The 26,356-nt window shown below is 41.7% G+C and overlaps 1 protein-coding gene across 1 annotated transcript; it reads right to left on the bottom strand.

Annotated features, from left to right (window-relative positions):
* Positions 1 to 1,315: 1,315 nt before the first annotated feature.
* Positions 1,316 to 26,356, bottom strand: fktn (fukutin). The gene is made up of 10 exons (XM_080743785.1): positions 26,157 to 26,356; positions 25,208 to 25,264; positions 23,435 to 23,635; positions 20,301 to 20,447; positions 19,566 to 19,696; positions 18,838 to 18,970; positions 17,151 to 17,280; positions 15,559 to 15,692; positions 2,484 to 2,608; positions 1,316 to 1,899 (listed from the first exon to the last, which is right to left on the bottom strand). Exons 1-10 carry the CDS (start codon positions 26,256 to 26,258, stop codon positions 1,686 to 1,688), a joined length of 1,374 nt encoding a protein of 457 aa, XP_080599911.1. The 5' UTR covers positions 26,259 to 26,356; the 3' UTR covers positions 1,316 to 1,685.

Here is a 26,356-nt window from a genome sequence, read left to right as displayed (position 1 = left end):
CTCGCAGCGCGGCACTCGTGATCTTGTAGATCTGCTATTTTTTAATAGTTAATGCATAAAATAATACGCAATAATCAGTGATGTCATTACGTGCGCATCCCGCATCAAAAACTCATTCAAGTCGCCCAGGGACTCATTCATGTCATGGTCCTGGGGTCCCGGGGATGCGCCTCCATTGGAGTCCATGTTAAAATAATTTACCGGGTCGCGGTAAAAGAAAAACATTTTAAAATTCCACAGACACCACCATTGTTCATGGGTGAAAGCATCCTACTTTACCCTACGTTAACACAAATAAAATCCACATAGAAAGTCTTAAACAGGCGATAGAAACGTCAATGTTTTGATTCCACCGACGTCCGACGCCATTTTGCGCGCCCGAATTCATTAGGGGCACATGTTTTAGTAGTTTTAGTTCAAACATTAGCCAAATTGTAAAATAAATATAAGAAATAGGCAAACATTTTGAAAATAGACGATCTACAAGCTCACAGCGCTCTAAAACATTGTATTGAGGACTCATAAAACTTTTCTGGGACCCATTTGAATGACCACCTGTGGGTCCCGGGACCCATTACATTGAAAACCTAGTAACATCACTGAATAATGCGTACCCGTTCTGAATGGGTTAAGACTCATGGTGTACATGGAAGTGTTTAGACTGTACATTATTAAAAGTAGTACAACTAGAGTAGTAGTCGTAGTCTGTGTGTACAAATTATATTTACATATAACAGTAAAACTATTATTGGTTTTCAATGCATCATTTTATTACAAAACCACATCATTAACAGCAGCTAAAATGCTAACATGCTTATGTACAAAAAATGCAAACAAAGAAAATTAAATAGAAATAAATTATAGCATCACTATTATTAAAGAAATATTGCACTATTTATTGTATATACAGTCAAGACCATTACTAACTGTAGTAGCCTCCCTCCAGTCAAATCAGTGCTAATGTTAACGTCGCTCCTGACTGGATGGACAGGTTGAAGTTTAGAGGAAAATAATGATGGAAAATACTGATTCTTCCGTTTACCAGTTCCAGAATGTCAGTAGATGACAGTAAGGTACTTGGATCTTGTCACTGTCAGGCAGAAACCTCGTATCTCCAAGTTTCAAATGTGTATGTTTTTTCGTAAAGTAAAGTCCTGCTTCACCATACAAGTCTGTCCCACAAAACTAGTGAGAATAGACGATCTACAAGCACACAACACCTCGCTGTGCAAGACAACGTGTGCTTGTAGATCGTCTATTTTCATCGTTTAAATCATTTTTAAAATCATAAATACAAAATGAACGGTTTTGGACATACAAGGTTTCCAACCGACAACGACGATGTGTTGCATGTCAATAGGACCACTCGGGTGTTGGGATTTGAAGGTACAACCCCATAATTATTTGCAATAAACAATAAAATAAAACAAAAATCTTCAATCTTAGAACCCTTATTGACCCATTTTATACCAACCTCAAACACACACTTCCTTTCTTTAGTTGGCATCCGGTGTTTAAGTGTCCCTCCTCCCTCGCCAATACGACAAAGAGACGATAGGCATCAAAGGTTTCCTTCCCCATTAAAACTGATGGGAATATTATCATTGTTACCATGGGATGTTAACAACCTTAATATGTCCCAGTTCCCGTTTCAAATCAATAGTGACTGTTAGTGGCGGGAACGTTCAGTACACCTGGACAACCTCGGCCCATTCGGCGGGCGGCCAGCGCCCGTTGTCGCGCACGTTGCTGGGAGACGTCTTCCAGTCCCACGTGTGCACGGGCGACTGCCACCCGGGGCCGTAGTTGGCCTCCATGACGGTGTGCGCCTCACACGGCACTCGAACCCGCAGCTCCAGGAGCTCTGTCCAGCACAGCAAGAAGCGAGGGAAGACGTACCTGTGAAGACAGAGAGAGAAAGAAGAAAAGAAAGAAGAAGAGAATTAGAGAAAGAAAGAATGAAAGAGGGACAGTACCCGTATTAGTAGTAGGCAGGCACGTGGACACATATACATCAAAGGGGGCTTGAGCCCCAGCCCTTTTATCCGTCTGTAAAAAGTGCCCTCTCCAGACCATGAATGCAGTTTTTACTATGGTGAAAGAAATGCAAAATGCTCTCTTTCCATGCCATACCTGAAGGCAGCATTCAAGAGAATCGCCTTGTCCAAACTCTCCTGAACTTGAATGCAGCATCTTATGTTGAAAGAATTGCCCTCTCTATGTAGAAATCCATGCCGTTACGCCACATCGCCAGTATTGACATGATTATGTTTAGTTCAGTGTGGTATCGCTCACCGAAAATAGCCAACGTCAAAGCTCAGAGGGAAACGTGAGCTTGGAGGTCTGCTATTTCTGCTATTTTTTAAATTTTAGCCCCTGCCTCTCTAACATTCTCTAAATTTCACGTATGTGCAAATGTGCTGTGACAAACAACTCCCCAAGGCGTGGGGCCTATATTATTATTACAGTATTAGTGTTATTACTTGAACTTCCTGCCGGTTCGAGCCTGAGTTCCTCCGTTCCAGATGACATCACCGTCCTCGTAGTAGAAGAATATATCCAACTTGACCTCCTGTCCCTGGAAGGACAACTCTAGACTGTCCTCTACCTGATGGAGAGAGAGAGAGGGATTTTAAATCTTCCATACAATGTTGTTTTTGACAGCAAATTTTGATTTAGTTTTAGTCATAGTCTTTTGAATAAAATGTCATTTAATTTTAGTCATAATTTAGTCACCTGAAAAGTTTTAGTGTTAGTCTAATTTTAGTCGACTAAATATCATATGTTTTTAGGCGACTAAATCTACTGTTGATTTAGTCAACTAAAATGTATTTTGGCAGGCCTTGATGGCATCGTAATGACTGATTTTACACTTGGTTGCGTGCTGCTGCGACGCGTTGTGAGCTTGTAGATTGGCTATTTTCATTAGGCAACACCTAAGAGCAAACCAAACATAAGTCCCTCCCTAACATTTTAGTCTAGTTTTTATTTTGTTGACGAAATTGTCAATATATTTAGTCTAAGTTTTAGTCATCACAGCTTAGTATTTATTTAGTTTTCGTCAGAGAGAAAAATGCAGTCAACAAACATTTTTCGTCATCTATACTATAATTTTGCGAATGTCTGTCTGGGTGCACCCGATCCACATTGAATCACTGCATTGGATGCAAAGGAATTACTTTAAAATCAGCTCATGTTATGGGGCGGAATTGTACAACTCCAGCAATTCTTGACACCGGAGTTATCGGAATTACCCCAGGATCTCCATTCAACGACAACGCTCCTCCATTCGCTGTTCTCTCGGCCACCACGCCCACCTCTTTCGGGGGCAGAGCCTCCGTGAGCGGTCCTGGAAGGAGGGGGCGAGTTGCTATGGCAACCGTGGGCTAGGTCACATGACCATTTCATATTGTGGTTTTGGCATTTATATGCATTTTGATAACATTTATAGCGTTATTTTTATCATGTATTTTTATTTTATTTTCTCACAGTGAATTCGTGTGCTTTTGTGTGCATTTATTCATGTATTCATTTATTCATTCATGTATTATTTATTTCTTGCCAAAGAAAATGACATGGCCTGATGGCCATGATCGTGTTTAATTACTAATTATTTGATGTTATTTATAATGATGTGGTTTATAAACGTTTATTCATTAATTAGAAAGCCATTATTAAAACACTCCGGTGAGAACGGAAGTTTGTCGCGCAGGCGGAAGTTGCGTCACTGTAACAGGCTTCAATGTTTACAGACGTGACCATGGATGCTGCTCCGCTCTCTTTATATAGTGTAGTGCCGTTTTATTAAGAATTAATACCCATTTGGACTAACGTTAACATTTAGCTACAATATGTGATCATATATGTAATAAAAAAGAACGCCTATTTAATCTTGCAACGTTGTACCATGCACTGGAAACTAGCTTGTTTTTCTTCTGCTGTTCATCACAGCCATTGACAATCAAAACCATGTAAGTATTTGTTCAAAATACGTTTTAATGACTATCTGACTATCCAGCGATTTCGGCTCTATGTACTGTAGCCTGTTACCTTTGTGTGTTTAATGTGCAGCTTTCTGCAAAGTTCTATTTTGTTCACTGGCTTGTGTAGCCTCCGTTAGCATGTTAGCTTCCGTCTATGCTAATAAGCATAGAATTGAGACATTGTTGTTTATTGATCAACATTTCCATCCCCACAATGCCTTGTTTAGACTCATGGATGTTGTAGTAGATCAGGGGTTTTCAACAGGTGGTCCATGGACCACTGGTGGTCCCTGGAAGGGTGCCAGCCAGGTGGTCCCCAGTTATATGTAGAGTTGGTAACCAAATGGACCCTTATAGATATTTAAATCTCAAGAGTTAACGTATTGTTATATATCTGCATTAATGTTGCCTGTTATCTCTCCTATGGTAGCAATATGAATACCGGTAGCATGGAGTTGTCTAATGGTATGGTAGTCCATTGGTTGAGAAACAGTGAGACAGTGAGAGGTGTACTGTATAGACATGGAATGCATATATAAAGCTCATATATCCCTCCTCCCATGGTCCCCATGTTGATTCTTAGTGAGGGTGGTGGTCCTTGGCTCATAATCAGTTGAAAACCTGTTGTATAATGACCAGCAGTGTGATGAGACGTTTTTTTGTCCATTTTGGAGTGATAAAAAAGTCTGGTTGGATGTGAATTTGACTGACCTTTTCCAGAGGCTATTTGCAATGCATACTCTGTTGTGTTGAGCCATGTGACATCACAATGCAACGTTTTTATAGTACCATATCATGTTCTATTAGTCAGCACACTTGATTATTGTTACAATTTGGGGAGTGAGATGTGTGTAATAGTGTGTAAGTCAGTTAAATGCTGCTTAAATTAGAGCTGACACCAGCCAGACCTGTTGAGCTTAAAGATGAGTTGGCATGTACAACTTAGAGCATGATAACATTTTGTTTCTAAACATATTAAGCACAGTTTGGAGCATTCTTGTCTAGATGTAGGCTAGGTCCTAACCAAATGAACCCTGCATGATGCTATTGGCAGAAATATAGCAGCCCAGCTCACAACATGATGCCACTGTTTAATCAAAACTACTTTCCAATGTTTTGTTTGCTCCTCTGATAAAGGCAATAGCTATAGATTGAGTGAATCGGTCAGCCTGGTCAGGTCAAACTAATTCATCACAGAATTCACAGTAAACCGTGTTATTTTGCCATGCATCAATCCTCCAAAATGAGATAATTGTGACGATTAGCTCCAATAGTTGCGATCTGAACTGTACTACCGTGAAGCTGTACCTTTTTCGATGCAAACTTTTAATAGAGTCTTCAATCAATCAATCAATGAGGCGGAGTGGCTAGCTTCTAGATCTGCTCATTTCAAATAGCAAAGAGGTTAAATGCTATAGGGCTAATTCTTTGGTGGAGATGTACATACATACAGCACATAACGCTGCGCGCTAATTCAAACTGTGTTCAGAGCGACCATGTGACATACTGTATAATACATGATCACTTTGGGGTGTGTCAGAGGATCTTTAAAGAAAATGTTCAATCATAAACAGTAATGAATCCTTTGTATTGCAGATGGACAGAAGATTGCCGTCAGACTGTCGCCATGATTGGTCAGAAGATCAAACTGAAGGTGGAAGACTTCAACACCTCCACTACGGCAGCTAACCCAACCCCTGGACTACCATCAAATACTCCAGGTTGAGGATCCCATCTGGTCATCAATGTCAAAAGGGCATCTGAGGAGAAGTGTACTTGTTAGAGGACTGCATGGCAGGAAAGTGGTTCTACGAGAGACAAATTGAAGAAATGGCAAATGCCTCCTGCCAGACTGTCTGCATTCAATGACATGTAGACAGGACAAAGGGTTATGCACAGTCACTCCCTGGTGACTCTGACGCGACCGCAGTTTTCACAGGGACCCTGAGCACAACGCTGGGGGCCGATGGGCAAGGAGGGTCGCCGCAGACGGGCTGTGTTGTTGGAGGCGAACGAACCTTTGCAACGGAAATAGTGTCAATAGTGTAATATGTACACGTTAGGAAGCATATTTGGAAAAGTAAACGTATATTGTGTATTTTAAGAATAGCTTTTTATGCTACTCAGCTTTCCATTTTGCAAAAATGCCTAGATGAGGAACCCGCCCCTGATATAAAATTATGAGAGGCCCTCTTCCGATTTCGTAAGAGACTCGTCGCCAAATGCACGATATTTAAAAGGTATTTGGATGATAGGATGATAACCCCTTCTTCCCACTACTAGACTAATACGGATTAATATTGTCTGTGTTATTGTTTACAACCACAATTATTCACGTGTGGCAAGATTCCACTAGCTTTTTCAGAAGTTAATTTAATGTTTCCCATTTAATGATTTACTTATGCCGTGATGCACGCAACTGTTTCCCCAGGTTTTAAGGACTTTTTTAGTTGTTTCTCATAAGCGCGCATCCGTTGCAGAGGTCCTTTCTCCTCCAACAACACAGCCCAGCCCGTCTGCCGCGACCCTCCTTGCCCATCGTTCCTGGGAAAACCGTGGTCGTCATTCTAGCACCAGTACAGACCATGCGGAGGAGGAGGCAGTGATACCTATGGATTACTCACCACATGGATATAATGTTTTTGTTGTATTCATGACCCAATAATTCAATTTTAACAGAGGGCGAGTCATTTTTGGGGTGAACGACTCCTTTATGAAGCACGGCTAGAGCCAGAGTTCATCAATATATCCGTAAACCGGACACATTTTGTCTGTGAGTACACAGACAAATGTGTCTAGATTTTCTTTTTCACCCACCATTTATAATTTTCTTATTTTGATCATAAGACCCAATTGCAATTACTGAATGTCAAGTCTCCAGGTTTTCTTCAGAAGATGTTTGACACTTATTTACTATGACACTATGGCATATTAGTGCAAGGACCACCATAACACTGAGTGTGTACAAAATGGTGAAATGGTTTTGTTGGGCGTCTATGCGAACCCAATTGGCCTGTGTTCCAGGGAGGGAAACTGGGCGGGGAGGGTGATGTTGGTCATTGCATGTACTCCAGTCCGGACCTACAGGCTTACAAAAGAGCTGGTTTGATGGGCTGAACAAATACTGTAGCATTCGATTACATAAACATATAAATGTATGAATGGGTTTCAAATGTAGCCCCACACCTGCCTGCCCTACAAAGGCAGAGTGCAGTAACTACGTTTTCGGACACACTGACTTATTTGTGTCGCCCAAAGGTCAAATTAGCCTTCATGATATTTGGGGGATGAGCAATTAGCTCAAGAACTTAAATGCCTTTATCTCTTTTGGTGAAATTCAGGAACGTAGTTACTGCACTCTGCCTTTGTAGGGAGACCAGCCATGTTGAGAACCGACATGCGTTTCACAAATTGAAACACCTCTGTAGGTCGTCAACAACTATGTTTGAAAGCCATGAATAAGTTACAACAGTCGAAATGGGTCAAAACAATTGTATATGGCATCTAATGGTTACAACTTGTAAGTGTTTTTGTTTTACCTTAATCCCAGCATACTAGTCTTTGCTGAATTGCTGTACAGTTGCAATGCACATAGCATCTTTTCAAGAAGCATTTGTATGAATGTTATGAGACAGTTAATACTGTATGTGTGTTACTACTCATTTTGGGTTATTGCAATAAACCAAATACCTGTTACCTCTTCTCCTTAATCCTTATTTCCACTTCTTTTATCAATGCTTAACAATGTCCGTTGTTAACTGAAAACATAAAGAAGCTTTAAGCATTATACATTTCAATGCAATATTTTACAGCTGATGAAATTGACTGACTGTTGCTTAGAGGTTCTTTTTAAAGATGCAGTGCTGTACATTTTCCATGTCAATGTCATAAAAGTAGACTACACTGTTGGCACTGGATTTCATCAATAAAATGTTGTCATAAATGTGCCATTTGTAGAATTCCCATGTCGATGCCATGTAATATATAGGTGTACAGTATGTGTAAGTGTAATAGTGTAATAGATGTAATGGTGTATAGTGTAACAGTGTAATAGTGTGTTATGACCCCCCTCTAGGCCAGTGGTTCTCAACCTGTGGGTCAGGACCCCCTGGGGGTCCCCACATTATTTTGGGGGGTCCCCAAATGATTAACTTAATGTGCAACATTGTTTTCTCACTCAACAGTAAACAAACCAACATAAAGATGATGTGAATCGACGGTATCTGTACATTTCTAAAGTGACAATTTAAGGACTTTTTAATTCCTCTAGAATGACAAATTAAACATTGGCCAAATTGTCAAACATTAGAGGCAGAAATTGTGAAAATAGCTGATCTACATGCTCACAAGGCCTTGCGTTGTGAGAAGGTGTGAGCATGTAGATCGGCTATTTTCACAATAGAACCATTTCATACAAAATGTAATGCCTCAACTCCTAGTGCTCGTCAGGATGTGTGTGTGAGTGTGTGTGTGGGGGTGGGGGGGTCCCCGGGGGGTCCCCAGTTAAAATATAATTATTTGGGGGGTCACGGCCTGAAAAGGTTGAGAACCACTGCTCTAGGCCACTAAGGGTGAGCTTCAAGTGGCATTTGAGATGTGCCACAACATGTCATTTCCACTGTTTCACTGTGATTAGAAATGTTAATATGTAATGTTTAATGTAATACTATGCTATAGTACTTGTTGAGGACTCCTAGACCGAAAAGAGATAGAGAGATAGGTTGATGAAAACAAGCCTAATACACATCCTATTACTATTACACACCAAATGAATATGTGTCCCATTTTGAGGAGTGCTTGAGGATCGAGATCTCAAGGCCATAGGTCACAGGTCATATTTGAAAGTGGAGCTCTCTGTGTGACAGCTAACTGTCACTGCTGTGTTTAAATATGGCCCTAGTCGCTGTCCTGATGTCTCAATCCTAGACAGTGTGTCCAGGAATTCAATTGACCAGTGTGGTATGTGTGTGCTGTGCACATCTGTGTGTGGGGAACTCTACTGCAGAGCGTCTCTCCTGTTTGGGGCCTTTTGACGTCTGGGATCACTTGTTCCTTTTCCCGCTTGTCTGCTCCTCCATAATGCCTGTGGAGTTATTTGGGCCATAGTTTTGGATAATCAATCACACACTTGGGCATAATCACAAAACAGTACAGTTCAGTTATACAAGTTCAACTAAAAGGATTTAAAACCAAGAAAGTGCAATGGCTTGTTCTCAACGTCACTGGATTGTGTACTGTAGGTCAGTGAGGTAGTAGATGTGTCAACTAAAACAAATATAATCTTGAGCTATAAAGTATGCCAAATAAGTATTAAGTTGTTTACAATGGATTGTCTTGGTGTACAGTCTATAGGTGTTATAGGTGTATAGGTGTAGGGTGGTGTTATAGAGGTGTTATAGAGGTTATCACCCTATTGACAAAACCAGTGGTTTTCAGAGACAAAGAGACACATGTACAGTATTCCTAGTCGCACATAACATTTCTAACCACAGTGGAACAGTGGAAATGACACATCTCAAATGCCACTTTTGAAGCTCACCCTTAGTGGCCTAGAGGGGGGTCATGACACACTATTACACTGTTACACTATACACCCATTTACACCATTACATCTATTACACTACCCCACCCCCACACACACACTCTCACACACACACCCTGACGAGCACTAGGAGTTGAGGCATTACATTTTGTATGAAATGGTTCTATTGTGAAAATAGCCGATCTACATGCTCACACCGCCTCACAACGCAAGGCCTTGTGAGCATGTAGATCAGCTATTTTCACAATTTCTGCCTCTAATGTTTGACAATTTGGCCAATGTTTAATTTGTCATTCTAGAGGAATTAAAAAGTCCTTAAATTGTCACTTTAGAAATGTACAGATACCGTCGATTCACATCATCTTTATGTTGGTTTGTTTACTGTTGAGTGAGAAAACAATGTTGCACATTAAGTTAATCATTTGGGGACCCCCTAAAATAATGTGGGGACCCCCAGGGGGTCCTGACCCACAGGTTGAGAACCACTGGCCTAGAGGGGGGTCATAACACACTATTACACTGTTACACTATACACCATTACATCTATTACACTATTACACTTACACATACTGTACACCTATATATTACATGGCATCTACATGGGAATTCTACAAATGGCACATTTATGACAACATTTTATTGATGAAATCCAGTGCCAACAGTGTAGTCTACTTTTATGACATTGACATGGAAAATGTACAGCACTGCATCTTTAAAAAGAACCTCTAAGCAACAGTCAGTCAATTTCATCAGCTGTAAAATATTGCATTGAAATGTATAATGCTTAAAGCTTCTTTATGTTTTCAGTTAACAACGGACATTGTTAAGCATTGATAAAAGAAGTGGAAATAAGGATTAAGGAGAAGAGGTAACAGGTATTTGGTTTATTGCAATAACCCAAAATGAGTAGTAACACACATACAGTATTAACTGTCTCATAACATTCATACAAATGCTTCTTGAAAAGATGCTATGTGCATTGCAACTGTACAGCAATTCAGCAAAGACTAGTATGCTGGGATTAAGGTAAAACAAAAACACTTACAAGTTGTAACCATTAGATGCCATATACAATTGTTTTGACCCATTTCGACTGTTGTAACTTATTCATGGCTTTCAAACATAGTTGTTGACGACCTACAGAGGTGTTTCAATTTGTGAAACGCATGTCGGTTCTCAACATGGCTGGTCTCCCTACAAAGGCAGAGTGCAGTAACTACGTTCCTGAATTTCACCAAAAGAGATAAAGGCATTTAAGTTCTTGAGCTAATTGCTCATCCCCCAAATATCATGAAGGCTAATTTGACCTTTGGGCGACACAAATAAGTCAGTGTGTCCGAAAACGTAGTTACTGCACTCTGCCTTTGTAGGGCAGGCAGGTGTGGGGCTACATTTGAAACCCATTCATACATTTATATGTTTATGTAATCGAATGCTACAGTATTTGTTCAGCCCATCAAACCAGCTCTTTTGTAAGCCTGTAGGTCCGGACTGGAGTACATGCAATGACCAACATCACCCTCCCCGCCCAGTTTCCCTCCCTGGAACACAGGCCAATTGGGTTCGCATAGACGCCCAACAAAACCATTTCACCATTTTGTACACACTCAGTGTTATGGTGGTCCTTGCACTAATATGCCATAGTGTCATAGTAAATAAGTGTCAAACATCTTCTGAAGAAAACCTGGAGACTTGACATTCAGTAATTGCAATTGGGTCTTATGATCAAAATAAGAAAATTATAAATGGTGGGTGAAAAAGAAAATCTAGACACATTTGTCTGTGTACTCACAGACAAAATGTGTCCGGTTTACGGATATATTGATGAACTCTGGCTCTAGCCGTGCTTCATAAAGGAGTCGTTCACCCCAAAAATGACTCGCCCTCTGTTAAAATTGAATTATTGGGTCATGAATACAACAAAAACATTATATCCATGTGGTGAGTAATCCATAGGTATCACTGCCTCCTCCTCCGCATGGTCTGTACTGGTGCTAGAATGACGACCACGGTTTTCCCAGGAACGATGGGCAAGGAGGGTCGCGGCAGACGGGCTGGGCTGTGTTGTTGGAGGAGAAAGGACCTCTGCAACGGATGCGCGCTTATGAGAAACAACTAAAATAAGTCCTTAAAACCTGGGGAAACAGTTGCGTGCATCACGGCATAAGTAAATCATTAAATGGGAAACATTAAATTAACTTCTGAAAAAGCTAGTGGAATCTTGCCACACGTGAATAATTGTGGTTGTAAACAATAACACAGACAATATTAATCCGTATTAGTCTAGTAGTGGGAAGAAGGGGTTATCATCCTATCATCCAAATACCTTTTAAATATCGTGCATTTGGCGACGAGTCTCTTACGAAATCGGAAGAGGGCCTCTCATAATTTTATATCAGGGGCGGGTTCCTCATCTAGGCATTTTTGCAAAATGGAAAGCTGAGTAGCATAAAAAGCTATTCTTAAAATACACAATATACGTTTACTTTTCCAAATATGCTTCCTAACGTGTACATATTACACTATTGACACTATTTCCGTTGCAAAGGTTCGTTCGCCTCCAACAACACAGCCCGTCTGCGGCGACCCTCCTTGCCCATCGGCCCCCAGCGTTGTGCTCAGGGTCCCTGTGAAAACTGCGGTCGCGTCAGAGTCACCAGGGAGTGACTGTGCATAACCCTTTGTCCTGTCTACATGTCATTGAATGCAGACAGTCTGGCAGGAGGCATTTGCCATTTCTTCAATTTGTCTCTCGTAGAACCACTTTCCTGCCATGCAGTCCTCTAACAAGTACACTTCTCCTCAGATGCCCTTTTGACATTGATGACCAGATGGGATCCTCAACCTGGAGTATTTGATGGTAGTCCAGGGGTTGGGTTAGCTGCCGTAGTGGAGGTGTTGAAGTCTTCCACCTTCAGTTTGATCTTCTGACCAATCATGGCGACAGTCTGACGGCAATCTTCTGTCCATCTGCAATACAAAGGATTCATTACTGTTTATGATTGAACATTTTCTTTAAAGATCCTCTGACACACCCCAAAGTGATCATGTATTATACAGTATGTCACATGGTCGCTCTGAACACAGTTTGAATTAGCGCGCAGCGTTATGTGCTGTATGTATGTACATCTCCACCAAAGAATTAGCCCTATAGCATTTAACCTCTTTGCTATTTGAAATGAGCAGATCTAGAAGCTAGCCACTCCGCCTCATTGATTGATTGATTGAAGACTCTATTAAAAGTTTGCATCGAAAAAGGTACAGCTTCACGGTAGTACAGTTCAGATCGCAACTATTGGAGCTAATCGTCACAATTATCTCATTTTGGAGGATTGATGCATGGCAAAATAACACGGTTTACTGTGAATTCTGTGATGAATTAGTTTGACCTGACCAGACTGACCGATTCACTCAATCTATAGCTATTGCCTTTATCAGAGGAGCAAACAAAACATTGGAAAGTAGTTTTGATTAAACAGTGGCATCATGTTGTGAGCTGGGCTGCTATATTTCTGCCAATAGCATCATGCAGGGTTCATTTGGTTAGGACCTAGCCTACATCTAGACAAGAATGCTCCAAACTGTGCTTAATATGTTTAGAAACAAAATGTTATCATGCTCTAAGTTGTACATGCCAACTCATCTTTAAGCTCAACAGGTCTGGCTGGTGTCAGCTCTAATTTAAGCAGCATTTAACTGACTTACACACTATTACACACATCTCACTCCCCAAATTGTAACAATAATCAAGTGTGCTGACTAATAGAACATGATATGGTACTATAAAAACGTTGCATTGTGATGTCACATGGCTCAACACAACAGAGTATGCATTGCAAATAGCCTCTGGAAAAGGTCAGTCAAATTCACATCCAACCAGACTTTTTTATCACTCCAAAATGGACAAAAAAACGTCTCATCACACTGCTGGTCATTATACAACAGGTTTTCAACTGATTATGAGCCAAGGACCACCACCCTCACTAAGAATCAACATGGGGACCATGGGAGGAGGGATATATGAGCTTTATATATGCATTCCATGTCTATACAGTACACCTCTCACTGTCTCACTGTTTCTCAACCAATGGACTACCATACCATTAGACAACTCCATGCTACCGGTATTCATATTGCTACCATAGGAGAGATAACAGGCAACATTAATGCAGATATATAACAATACGTTAACTCTTGAGATTTAAATATCTATAAGGGTCCATTTGGTTACCAACTCTACATATAACTGGGGACCACCTGGCTGGCACCCTTCCAGGGACCACCAGTGGTCCATGGACCACCTGTTGAAAACCCCTGATCTACTACAACATCCATGAGTCTAAACAAGGCATTGTGGGGATGGAAATGTTGATCAATAAACAACAATGTCTCAATTCTATGCTTATTAGCATAGACGGAAGCTAAAATGCTAACGGAGGCTACACAAGCCAGTGAACAAAATAGAACTTTGCAGAAAGCTGCACATTAAACACACAAAGGTAACAGGCTACAGTACATACAGAGCCGAAATCGCTGGATAGTCAGATAGTCATTAAAACGTATTTTGAACAAATACTTACATGGTTTTGATTGTCAATGGCTGTGATGAACAGCAGAAGAAAAACAAGCTAGTTTCCAGTGCATGGTACAACGTTGCAAGATTAAATAGGCGTTCTTTTTTATTACATATATGATCACATATTGTAGCTAAATGTTAACGTTAGTCCAAATGGGTATTAATTCTTAATAAAACGGCACTACACTATATAAAGAGAGCGGAGCAGCATCCATGGTCACGTCTGTAAACATTGAAGCCTGTTACAGTGACGCAACTTCCGCCTGCGCGACAAACTTCCGTTCTCACCGGAGTGTTTTAATAATGGCTTTCTAATTAATGAATAAACGTTTATAAACCACATCATTATAAATAACATCAAATAATTAGTAATTAAACACGATCATGGCCATCAGGCCATGTCATTTTCTTTGGCAAGAAATAAATAATACATGAATGAATAAATGAATACATGAATAAATGCACACAAAAGCACACGAATTCACTGTGAGAAAATAAAATAAAAATACATGATAAAAATAACGCTATAAATGTTATCAAAATGCATATAAATGCCAAAACCACAATATGAAATGGTCATGTGACCTAGCCCACGGTTGCCATAGCAACTCGCCCCCTCCTTCCAGGACCGCTCACGGAGGCTCTGCCCCCGAAAGAGGTGGGCGTGGTGGCCGAGAGAACAGCGAATGGAGGAGCGTTGTCGTTGAATGGAGATCCTGGGGTAATTCCGATAACTCCGGTGTCAAGAATTGCTGGAGTTGTACAATTCCGCCCCATAACATGAGCTGATTTTAAAGTAATTCCTTTGCATCCAATGCAGTGATTCAATGTGGATCGGGTGCTGAGTGAGTGTCTGTCTGTCTGAGTGTTTCTCCTCAGTGGCTGGAGCAATTGATCTGAAATCGCATCACCATTAGCATATGAACACACCTGACATAACTGTGAAGCCCGTTTGTCACTTTCACAAATCATATGCTGTATATTAGCATTTTTATGGTGTAACTACTATCTATTCTGCATCTAGCATGAGGCATGTCTATTCTGCATCTAGCATGGGGCAACATGTTTAACCAGCTCTGTGTGTGTGTGTGTGCGTGTGTGTGTGTGTGTGTGTGTGTGTGTGTGGGGGGGGGGGGGGGGGGTGTTGGCTGGCCCTCTTTCAGATGTTGTCATGTAGATCGGAACACAGTATCTCTGTAGCCTTTAAACGAAACGGGTATTTCTTACATTGATGCTCCTACATATTATCATGCAAGCACCAGAAAGTTACTTTCCATCCCTCATATACTGTGTGCACAGTGCACACCCCATAACCCACACACTGCACATCATTTCGGAGCTCATATCTTTGAACGGGTAAGGACTAGTAGTTTTAGTCGACGAAATGAACAGTGCTTCCATAAAAAGCAATGCTACAATAAGAGTCGCTTTCAAATGCTCAGAGTCGGCGTGAGCACCTTGCCAAACTTGTGCTTGAGCGGCAGCCCGGCGCGTGCCATCGCTGTGATGATCTCAGGTCGGTAGTCGCGGGCCAACACCCCCAGGTCCACGTCCCGGCTCCACGTGATGATGTCACACTGCCGGAGCCACCCTGATTGGACGAGAGCAGAGCAGAGGGAGAGAGCAGCTAGCATCACTAGCATTCTGCCTCCCATTTCACTCTTGGAGATTCTAGGAAACACAAGAGTAGGGGTGGGCGATATGGAAAAATACAATATCACAATATTTTTCCAAGCTGTATCACGATACACGATTTTATCACGATTCTTCTTCAAGTTACTTGATAAAAACAAGACTCTCTGGGTTCCTTTTGGGAGGTCTAAATTGAACTTAACAAGTATGTAACTCTAACAGTATACAAATGAAACCAAATGGAGAGGGGAGACCTTGACATTTTAAAGTTTGAGAACCAATTTTGGTTTTAGACCAAAATGCAGGTTTAAATTAAATTCTGCTATGAATCTCTGTATAAAAGATTAAACAGGATTTTTTACAAGGCTCCATCAATTATTGTATCACGATATATATAATACGATACCTCTGAAAAGGCATATCGTGGAGACATTGTATCGTCTCAGCGATAATTATCACCATATCGCCCACCCCTACACAAGAGAGCCTGCATACTGGGAGTGCAGAGGTGTTCTAGTGGGGTTATATAACGTATAAGGCACATTGAGCTCTTTAAAGCCTGTAACACTGGCTGCAAACGGCACGCATCAACACTAATAGCTAACAATGGAAGAAGAAATATGCGCTACACTCCCTCTGCCAACCTGGGGAGACAGCGGACTGACCTCATGCTTCCTTCTCTGCATGAGGAGTCCACGTTGCTTCTTTTCACCTAACAGGGTGGAGTTTCCCGGGTTGGAAGTAGCGTGTGGAAGGAACACGTTATTCCAACAGTTCCTTTCCCCTCTATCAGGGGTCATCAGTAATTGTTGTATATACCAGGGGTTCCTAAACCTTTTTGTCCCAGGGCACCCCATAAATATTGTTTTAATCCGAGGCACCCCTACATTATAATTTTCACTCCCAGCACCTTATATTTATAGCATATCGTCGTTGTCGGGTGGAAACCTTGTATGTCCAAAACCGTTCGTTTTGTATTTATCATGTATAAAATGTACTAAACTAGTGAAAACAGCAGATCTAGATTGGCTGTTTTCACTAGTTTTGTGTATGATGAAGCAGGGCTTTGCTTTACCAAAAGACGTACACATTTAAAACTTGGAGATACAAGGTTTCTGCCCGACAGTGACGATATTTTAGTGATTATGTTGCGAGGAAAACATTGAGATAATAGCCATTTTGGTTAGAACTGACTGAAAATAACTTTGTACTTCAAGTTTAAAATGATACTAAATATTTTTTCAAGTGTCCAAATAAATTCCAAATATTATCAAATGATCTCGCGGCACCCCTGGACTGCCGTCGCGGCACCCCAGGGTGCCCCGTCACCCACTTTGAAAACCCCTGGTATATACAGTACATGCAACTCTGTGTACTACCGGTATATGTTTATACTTTTAGCAGTACTAGTACTCACCCAGGCAAGTACCGCTGCTCAGCCAGAAGGGAATGGAGAGATCGTTCAGCGTCTTGGCAGAAAGGTGGAGGAGCGATTTTGCTCGTCTGCGAAACTCAATGGCTTCCTGCCCACCATCGTCTGGGTAGAGCTGGGGAAGGAGAGGAAGGGATGGATAAAACCCAACAGTTGAGTTGAGACTTTATGAGCGATCTGATCATAGGCTCTTGCTCACGCATTCGAAATACGCTCAGTTTTATCAGTTTCATACGGGCAATCTCCCTCTCCAATAGAGATGGAGGTAGCATAGAGCTTAGCATAGAGCGCCATACACAATGACTGAACAGAGAATAAGCAGAGACCTACATACACAATGAATAAAGATATAATTAGAATAGCCAGGGTATCTCTAAAGCCTGACATATGATCTTCAATACCATCGCTCCTATTTCTACTAAATCAGGGGTCTTCAACATGGGGTCCAGGACCCCTAGGGGGTCCTCAGAGTTACTACAGGGGGTCCTCCAAATCTTTGTGTGATAGAAACCGTTTTTCCCCTTTTTTTAAATTAACCACTTGAACCCTAATGTCCATATTCTGAGAACTTTAGGAAAAAATTGCAGCGCTCACAACGCCTCGCAGCGCGAGGCGTTGTGAGCGCTGTGAGCTTGTAGATCGGCTATTTTCGGCAAAGAGGTTTGGTGTAGAGGGGAAAAAAGAGCAGACTAAGTACAGAGTGAAAGGTCAAGTTTATTAAGTATTGAAGGTTCAAGTGGTTACATATCTGATAACACAAATTGACATGAATCCAAAATACACTGATGATTGTGCTGTCAAACGATGAAACTATATGGAATCTGGGGGTCCCTGCTTCATCTCTCTCTCAGCTAAGAGGTCCTTGGCCTGAAAACGTTGAAGACCCCTGTACTAAACAAACAGAGATTCTGCATTGATGCGATGTATTGTAGTGCACGGCATGCGCCACAAGAGGGCAGGTGGTGTCTGAGTGGTGGGGATACACCAGGGGATAAATGCTTTAGCCACTGTTTGAGAGTATTTTGAGTTTATGGCCGATTGATACTTCACCATAGGATCATGTCGCTGGACAAAAACAGACAATCTACAAGCTCACATGTCGCGTTCATCTCTATGACACGTTCTGAGCTTGGAAATAGGCTATTTTCAGCAATGCAAGGGAGTAGAAATGTAGCATTAGTAGGGCTATCACAATTATGACATTTTACATGACGAATGATTGTCACTCAAATAATTGCAATTAATGATTTAATTGTGTTTTTGTCGTTGGCAATTACATTTCTGTTTGGCTTGTAGGCTTTGAAGTTGCACATGGCAGTTATGACTGATAACCTAAACATATAAAGAAATGACTGACGTATGTGACAACTTTGTACTTTAAAAAGAACATTAATAGTGGAAATAACCGATCTACATGCGACGCGTTGTGAGCTTGTAGATCTGCTATTTCCACTATTTTTTTGAAATACTTGAAAACACATGAACATTTTACAACATGGAAACGATTATGACAGACGATTATGACAAAATAATTGCGATTATGTCAAATAAGTGCGATTAGACGATTACGTCATAATTGTGACAGGCCTAAGTGTTAGTCCTGATGATAAAAGGTAACCAGCTGACACAGTTCGCCTGTGTTCACGTAAAATGAAGCCTACCCTATACTCACCCGGTAGAAGTCGCGCGCCTCCCGGTGTCGACATTCCACGTAGCGGGCGCTGCGCCGCTCCGACAGAAAGCGCGAGACGTTGCGCGGAATTCGGACATCGAGGCCGTCCAATGTGGTCAACACCAGCGCCGGTCTGAAAGTGGCGCGCGCACACACACACACACACACACACACACACACACACACACACACACACACACACACACACACACACACACACACACACACAATTTCTTAACACTAAATAATACACCTGCTTATTCACATACTTTATACAATAATATTTTAAAACATGACAGACCTGGAATTATTTTATACTTTTGCTATTGAAAATTGCAGATCTACAAGCTCACTGAGAGCTTGTAGATCTGCTATTTTTCAAGTTTTAAAAAGTCATGAAAATGAGTGCAAATCTTTGAATCTTTGAATTTGATACATATATTTTGAGATGGGGGTCGGCGGACAAATAAATACGATTTTGTGTGTCCTTCACATGAAAAGGTTTGAGAACCACTGATATAGAAACATAGGTTTAGGATTTAGGAGACATCTATAGAATGAATCAGGTCAAACATATTCAAAGACAGGCACAAAAATAGCAGATATACAAGCTCAATGTGAGCTTGTATATCTGCTGTTTTTCAATAGTTAAAGCATAAAACAATGGTTAAAGTAATAACGCATTCCCGGCCTTAATTTTTTAACCTGGGTGGCTAGCACTAACTGACCTGTCGTAGGCGCCGGGGTGGCGCCCATAGTCCAGCATCTTGAACGGAGCGAACGTGCGGTCGGCGGACGCCTTGAGCCGCAGCGCACCGTGCCAGAGGTAGTTCCCGCTCCGCTCATACAGGAGGGTCACCTGGTGGCACAGAATGATGACAATACTGCTAGAATTCCATGAATTATAATAATGACAATTAGCTCACAATGATTACATAATCGCAATTATTTCATCATAATCATCATAATAGTATCCATGTTGAAAGATATATTGATACATTTTCAAACATTTTCAAAAATAGTGAAAATAAACGATCCACAAGCTCACAGCGCGTTGCCATGCAACGCGTTGTAATCTTGTAGTACGGCTATTTCCACTATCAATGTTTTTTATAAAAGTCGTCGAACATCTCAGTCATTTCTTTGTATATTTAGGTTATGTGTCATATCTGCCATGTGCAACTTCAAAGCCTAAAAGTCCTAAAATAAATGTAATTGTTAACAATGACAAAGACACAATTAAATTGTTAATCGCAATTATTTGAGTGACAATTAATCGTCACGTAAAATGTCATAATCGTCACAGCCCTAATGACAATACTAGCTAACAGGACTAATAGCTCCAGGGGTTCTAATAATAATATATAAAATAACAATAAATAATGGTTGGAATATCAAATCGATTAATCTACTGGAATTACCATCACAATTCAGCCTATATAAACTAAGCAAGATGAGCATACCTGGACAACATAGCCACGGTGGCGGAAGAGGAAGTGCAGTGGAATCTGGTTGGCTGAGAGGTCGTCCATGCTGGCCAATCGCGGGTCTTCGCCTCGCACCTCCAGCACATCGAAGCCTCTCTCCTCCGCCAGCGCTAGCAGAGAAGGCTAAACCAAACCATGACAAAGTATTATACTCTGTTAGTGAAATAGATGTTCTTTTCCTCTTCAAGACCGTGGAGCTACTCAAATTAAGCCATGAGAAACTGACCCAGAATATGATGGAAACGGGAATGCCATTGTGGCAAAAAAGTATTGCAATTAACAATATTACCGCGATAATCAAAATATGCTTGAAGTTTTCAAATGGCACTTTTCTTAACCATCCATCTGGGAGGAATTAAATAGCAGATCTACAAGTTTGTAGATCTGCTATTTTTTCGGCAAGGTTTTATCAAGTATAGAGGGTTTAAGTCTAAGTGGTAATTCATCCCAGTGCATGACAGTTTTCACAATGAATCAGAATCTCTGCAATACGATTATCGTGAGTGTTTGTTTTTTTATTTTTTATCATCACACTAAACAATAATAACGATCATTGTCCCATCCCTATAGTAAGGGAAAGTTAGCCGAGTATTAAACCAATCTGTGAACTAAATCTAAATCAATATCTTTCTTCACAAATGTGTTCATAAAGGTGTCTACTTAGCCTCGCAAGCCATCCAGAGTTACGTCATCACCAATGTGCTTCCTTTCTCGGTCTGGTGTCCCTCCCATCGAGTCTCTTTATGAGAAATAGGTTCTTCAATTTCCAATCAAAAGGCTGCATTTCGAGCGAACCCGCCTCACACCGCTCCTGATTGGTCGAGCGGCTGCTACAGCTCTCGCATTTTGACAACAAACATGGCGGACCCCATGTCCGATGCGAGTTCACAAATCGCAAATAAAAGCTGCATTAAGCGAAGTTTTATCTGAAATCAACGGCATCTCATAACTTAAAAACGAACAACAGTTTGCACCTTTGGAATTTCTGTCTGGAAAAGACGTATTTGATGTTCTCCCGACGATGTTTTGATGCGCTGATGACTACTGACTAGACCTGTCAGTCAAAGTGAGTAACTACGTCATTGCGTAATGCATTGTCTACGGAGGACTCCCAGACAGTCTGGCTGTTGCGAGGCTAGTGTCTACTATCACCTCTGAACTTTCTCAATCACAACTCCCTTCGGAAACTTTGTGGGAGCCAATCAAAGTTGGGGGTATCCCGAGGGCCTGGGATTAAAGGGGGAAAAATAAAAAATGGCCAATATGAGTGTATGAGGTGTGTAATTAGGGTATTTTGTGGCTGCTGAATCCATTCCATTCCAACTCCCTGGCCATAAAATAGGCCACACCTACCTTTGTGTGTCCACGAGACATATAATATTGGCAAATAAAAAAATGGTTTGAGTAGGGTTTGAATTCATGAAAACTATTCAACATCAGGTGGGTAAGCGCACATCATGAAACACAGGATAACATGATACAATCTGACAAGGAACACTCAAACAGGGTTTAAAACATAGGGACTAACAGGACACAGGTGAACTCGAATGACATTATTGGCTAGGCCTTAGCCAATTAGGCCTATTTCATGGCCAAGGAGTCATTTTAACTGAAAACGAATGGTTGGAATGGATTCAGCAGCCCAAAAATACCCTAATTACACACCCCATATGCTCATATTGGCCATTTTTTCATTTTATCTCCTTTAATCCCAGGCATCCCGATACCCCCAACTTTGATTGGCTCCCACAAAGTTCCCCAAGGGAGTTGTGTTTGAGAAAGTTCAGAGGTGATAGTAGACACCTTTATGAACATTATTTGTGAAGAAAGATATTGATTTAGATTTAGTTCTCAGATTGGTTTAATACTCGGCTAACTTTCCCTTACTAGTAGGACAGAACCTATTCCACTAAGTGGGAGAGTGTTTTTTGCAGGTCTTTCAGTCCGAGTGTATCAAAAAATCAAACCTTGGTTCGAAGTGGAGCGGTGAATTTGAGCAGTTCCAGGTCTATGTTTTTGATTCTATGTGTTCTAAATCTATGAACTCTGTCCTAGATCTATAATGCAGTGATGTTGCTAGCTTTTTAATGTGTCATGCTGTTGTGTGTGTGTGGGGGGGGGGGGGGGGGGGGGGGGGGGGGGGTTAGTGTTGGTGCGTGCGTGTGTGTGTGTGTGTGTGTGTGTGCGTTTGTGTAGTGAGTGTGGGTGGGGGGGGGGGGTGTGTGTGTGTGTCATGCTGTTGTGTGTGTGTGGGGGGGGGGTGAGTGTTGCTGCGTGAGTGTGGGTGGGGGGGGGGGGTGTCATGATGTTGTGTGTGTGTGTGTGGGGGGGGGGGGGGGGGGTGAGTGTTGCTGCGTGCGCGTGTGTGTGTGTGTGTGTGCGTGCGTGCGTGCGTGCGTGTGTGTGCGTGGGGGGGGGGGGGGGGGGTGAGTGTTGCTGCATGTGTGTGTGTGTGTGTGTGTGTGTGTGTATGTGTGCCTGCACAACAGCGCCCCTCCTTTAACTTGTGTGGCCACTCAAGGTATTGCCAGGCTACAGACATAGCCACCCAGAGACATAGCCACCCACGGACATACCTGTCTATTGGGAGCGCTTTCACCGCTCCAAAAAGCAACTGGGTTAAGCACCGTTGGTCCGACCAGTTTAACATTCACCAGCATTGGCAGGTTAGCATTTCACCAGATTAGCATTGACCAGCGTTGGCAGGTTAGCATTCACCAGCGTTAGTTTTACTGAGGTTAGGGTTACGGTTAAGGTTTGGTCTATCTCCGTACCCCTGACTTTCGTTTTCTCTCCCTACAGTAAATAAACCAACATAAAGTTTAAGTGTATAGAGGGTATCTGCACATTTATAAAGTGACAATTTAAGGACTTTTTAATACCTCTAAAATGAAACATTAAACATTGGAGGCAGAAATTGTGAAAATAGCAGATCTACATGCTCACAACGCCTCACAACAGAACCTTATTATACAAAATGTAATGCCTCAACTCTTACAGTAGTGCTCGTCAGAGTAGGAGGGGCTCCCCTGTTGAAATATGATTATTTTGGGGGTCGCGGCCTGAAAAGGTTGAGGACCACTGCTGTGTGTTAAGTAGAATCTACTCACGTCGTACTTCCATAGGTTGGCCAGCAGGCCGAAGGAGGTGACCGGCCGTCCGGTGCACAGGAAGCTGCAGTGTGGCTCCCTCAGACGGCCCTCCTGCTGCAGCAGCTCGTCCTGGGAGAGCAGAGCCAGGCTGGCCACGTCCGCCAGGAACACTGGCAGGTTGAAGTGCTGCGCCAGGCTGAGGAACTTCTTCACTGTGTTCTAGCAACGTGAAAGAGCGAGGCGTTGTGAGCTTGTAGATCTGCTATTTTTGGCTAAAGTTCTCAGAATATGGACATTAGGGTTCAAGTGGTTAAAGGACAACTCTGCCCTAAATCACTTCTAGGCTAATGTTTCTACTTATATTTATCCCGAAAGACTGTCCATGGGGTCTATTAGGCAGAAATGCCCCTGTTGTCCAGTTTCCCCAGCACAATGCAGCAGCTGTCATAGCATAGAGTGGAGGCTATAAGCCTATCACTTTTACACTATTTGTTGTGTTCAAACGCAGTGATGTTACTAGGTTTTCAATGTAATGGGTCCCGGGACCCACAGGTGGTCATTCAAATGGGTCCCAGAAAAGTTTTACGAGTCCTCAATACAATGTTTTCGAGCGTTGTGAGCTTGTAGATCGGCTATTTTCAAAATGTTTGCCTATTTCTTATATTTATTTTACAATTTGGCTAATGTTTGAACTTAGAACTAGGATTTCTAAATACACTAGGCTACAGACACCCATTTAATTATATCTATATCACTGGGACCCCAATTTATATTAAATGTTAAAATACTAGAGTACAAATGGAACAGGTCCATTTGGTTCCATTTGTTCACCGAGTTACAGACCCATAAAGTTCTATTTGGTTCCTAACTATCATTTATCTGGGGACCCCCTGGAACTACCTCAAGGACCCAGGACCCCACTTTGAGAACCACTAGTGAAAATAGTTTTTAGCTGTTCCAGGTTTAACTGATAATAAATCTTGCAGTGTTTATCTTACACAATACATTAAAAAACGAATTAAACTATCTAAACTAATATAGCAACTTAAGTAGAAGAAGTAAATTATTTTAACATGGACTCCAATGGAGGCGCGTCCCCGGGACCCCAGGACCATGACATGAATGAGTCCCTGGGTGACTTGAATGAGTTTTTGATGCGGGATGCGCACGTAATGACATCACTGCAAACGTGATTTTCATTTTCATGAATGTGTTCCTAGTTGTCATTACAAACACATCCATGCCTTGGTTGTCCCACAAAAGCCACCACAATCTCATAAATAATGTTTTGGGGTGAGCATTCGGCACAAGTGCCAATCAAAGTGACTGTACTGGCCAATCACAGGGCATCTTTTCCGGGACTTGGCAAAACACATAAAAGCCTAACATCTGTTTAGCAGAGTGTGATGGCTTGTGTGGGACAACGATGACATGGATGTGTTTGTAATGACAACTAGTACCACATTCATGAAAAATAAAAACACTCTTGACCACAACAAATAGTGTAAAAGCGATAGGCTTATGGGTTCCACTCTATGCTATGAGAGCTGCTGGGTTCTGGTGGGGGAAACCTAATAGACCCCATGCCCATGGACAGTCTTTTTGGATCCATATAAGTAGGAAATGAGCCTAGAAGTGATTTAGGGCGGAGTTGTCCTTTAATATAAAAAAGGAGAAAAAAAGCTTCTATCACACAAAGATTTGGAGGACCCCCTGTAGTAACTCTGAGGACCCCCTAGGGGTCCCGGACCCCCTGTTGAAGGGAGATACGTGAGAGAGCTCTGAACTTACCCACGCCACATCATTGGACGACAAGTGCCCTGTTCTGCCCAGGAAGTGAGAACCAGGCTGAGAGAGAGAGAGAGAGAGAGGAGAGAGATTAGTGTTGTACTACTGTCTATTATACTACTACTCCTAGAACTGCTACTAATAATACAAATTCTATAGCCTAATACTACAATATATACAGTATGAGATGTATCATTCTAGTCACTGACTGGACTGTGTATGAAATGCTGGAGGGCCCATTAGTCTTTCAGATTTGGTTAAAAAACTAAAATTGCGCTCTCTCTCACACACACACACACACACACACACACACACACACACACACACACACACACACACACACTTCCTTTCTCCCTTCCAGGCACAGGTACAACAATCCATAAGCTTGTTGTTTGTTTACATAAAGCTAAATGATGGAGAATTGGTAACCAAATGGACCCTTATGGATCTTTAACAGAGTGTAAAATGAAACTAAATGGACCTGGTTTCATGTTACGCTCAATCATAGTTAAACATCTGAATTACTTAATTTACAAGAAGTCTGCACAATTAGCGAATGTAGAAGAAGTGTTATTTTGATCAACGTGTGCTTGTTATCTCTCCTAACACACCAATACAGTATGGAATTAAATCCTATCTAACAATATTGGGTCTGAGAGTCTGAATCTCATCAAATGGAGGTCCGTGGCTCAAATGCTTTATATACAATAGACCTTGACATGAAAAGGGTTGAAAACGACTGAGGTGTATGCACAAATAGATTATTACTAGCCTATTACTATTGCTGCTGCACCACCTCGGTTCACTTTCTCCAACGAATCAAAATGATTGTTTCCTGGGCTTGGCGAATGGCAAATGTAAATGAATGTCAACCCCCGATTAAATTACTACAACACCACTAATAGTTCTCATAATGAATGAGATCGTAGCGTGCTACTTTAAAACGTCTCACCTTGTATGAGTACTGTCTGTAGTAGTACAGCTGGAAGAGTAGAAACACAGTGCTCGTAGCGACTAGTAATCCCAGTATGACTGATTTATTCATTCGAGGCATTTTCCCTGTTTCCAGGCCCAATCAGGTGGTGAGAGGGAGGTGAAGATAATGCATTATTAGAGAATAAAAAGAATGTTGTTGCGCGCATGTTGTTGTTG

This window comes from Nannobrachium achirus (assembly GCF_963921795.1).
Source record: "Nannobrachium achirus genome assembly, chromosome: 15".
Taxonomy (NCBI): Eukaryota; Metazoa; Chordata; class Actinopteri; order Myctophiformes; family Myctophidae; genus Nannobrachium; species Nannobrachium achirus.
The sequence above is the reverse complement of the archived record's forward strand: the minus strand, read 5'-3'. Positions and strand labels throughout refer to the sequence as shown.

What these genes read in the sequence shown, in the direction of transcription:
- fktn (XM_080743785.1), bottom strand. Translation starts at nt 26,258, where the DNA reads ATGCCTCGAATGAATAAATCAGTCATACTGGGATTACTAGTCGCTACG. An exon ending in CACCCCGGCGCCTACGACAG is followed by an intron (nt 18,971 to 19,565) that starts GTCAGTTAGTGC and finishes CGCCACTTTCAG; the next exon opens with ACCGGCGCTGGTGTTGACCA. An exon ending in AGGCGCGCGACTTCTACCGG is followed by an intron (nt 17,281 to 18,837) that starts GTGAGTATAGGG and finishes CTCCTTCCCCAG; the next exon opens with CTCTACCCAGACGATGGTGG.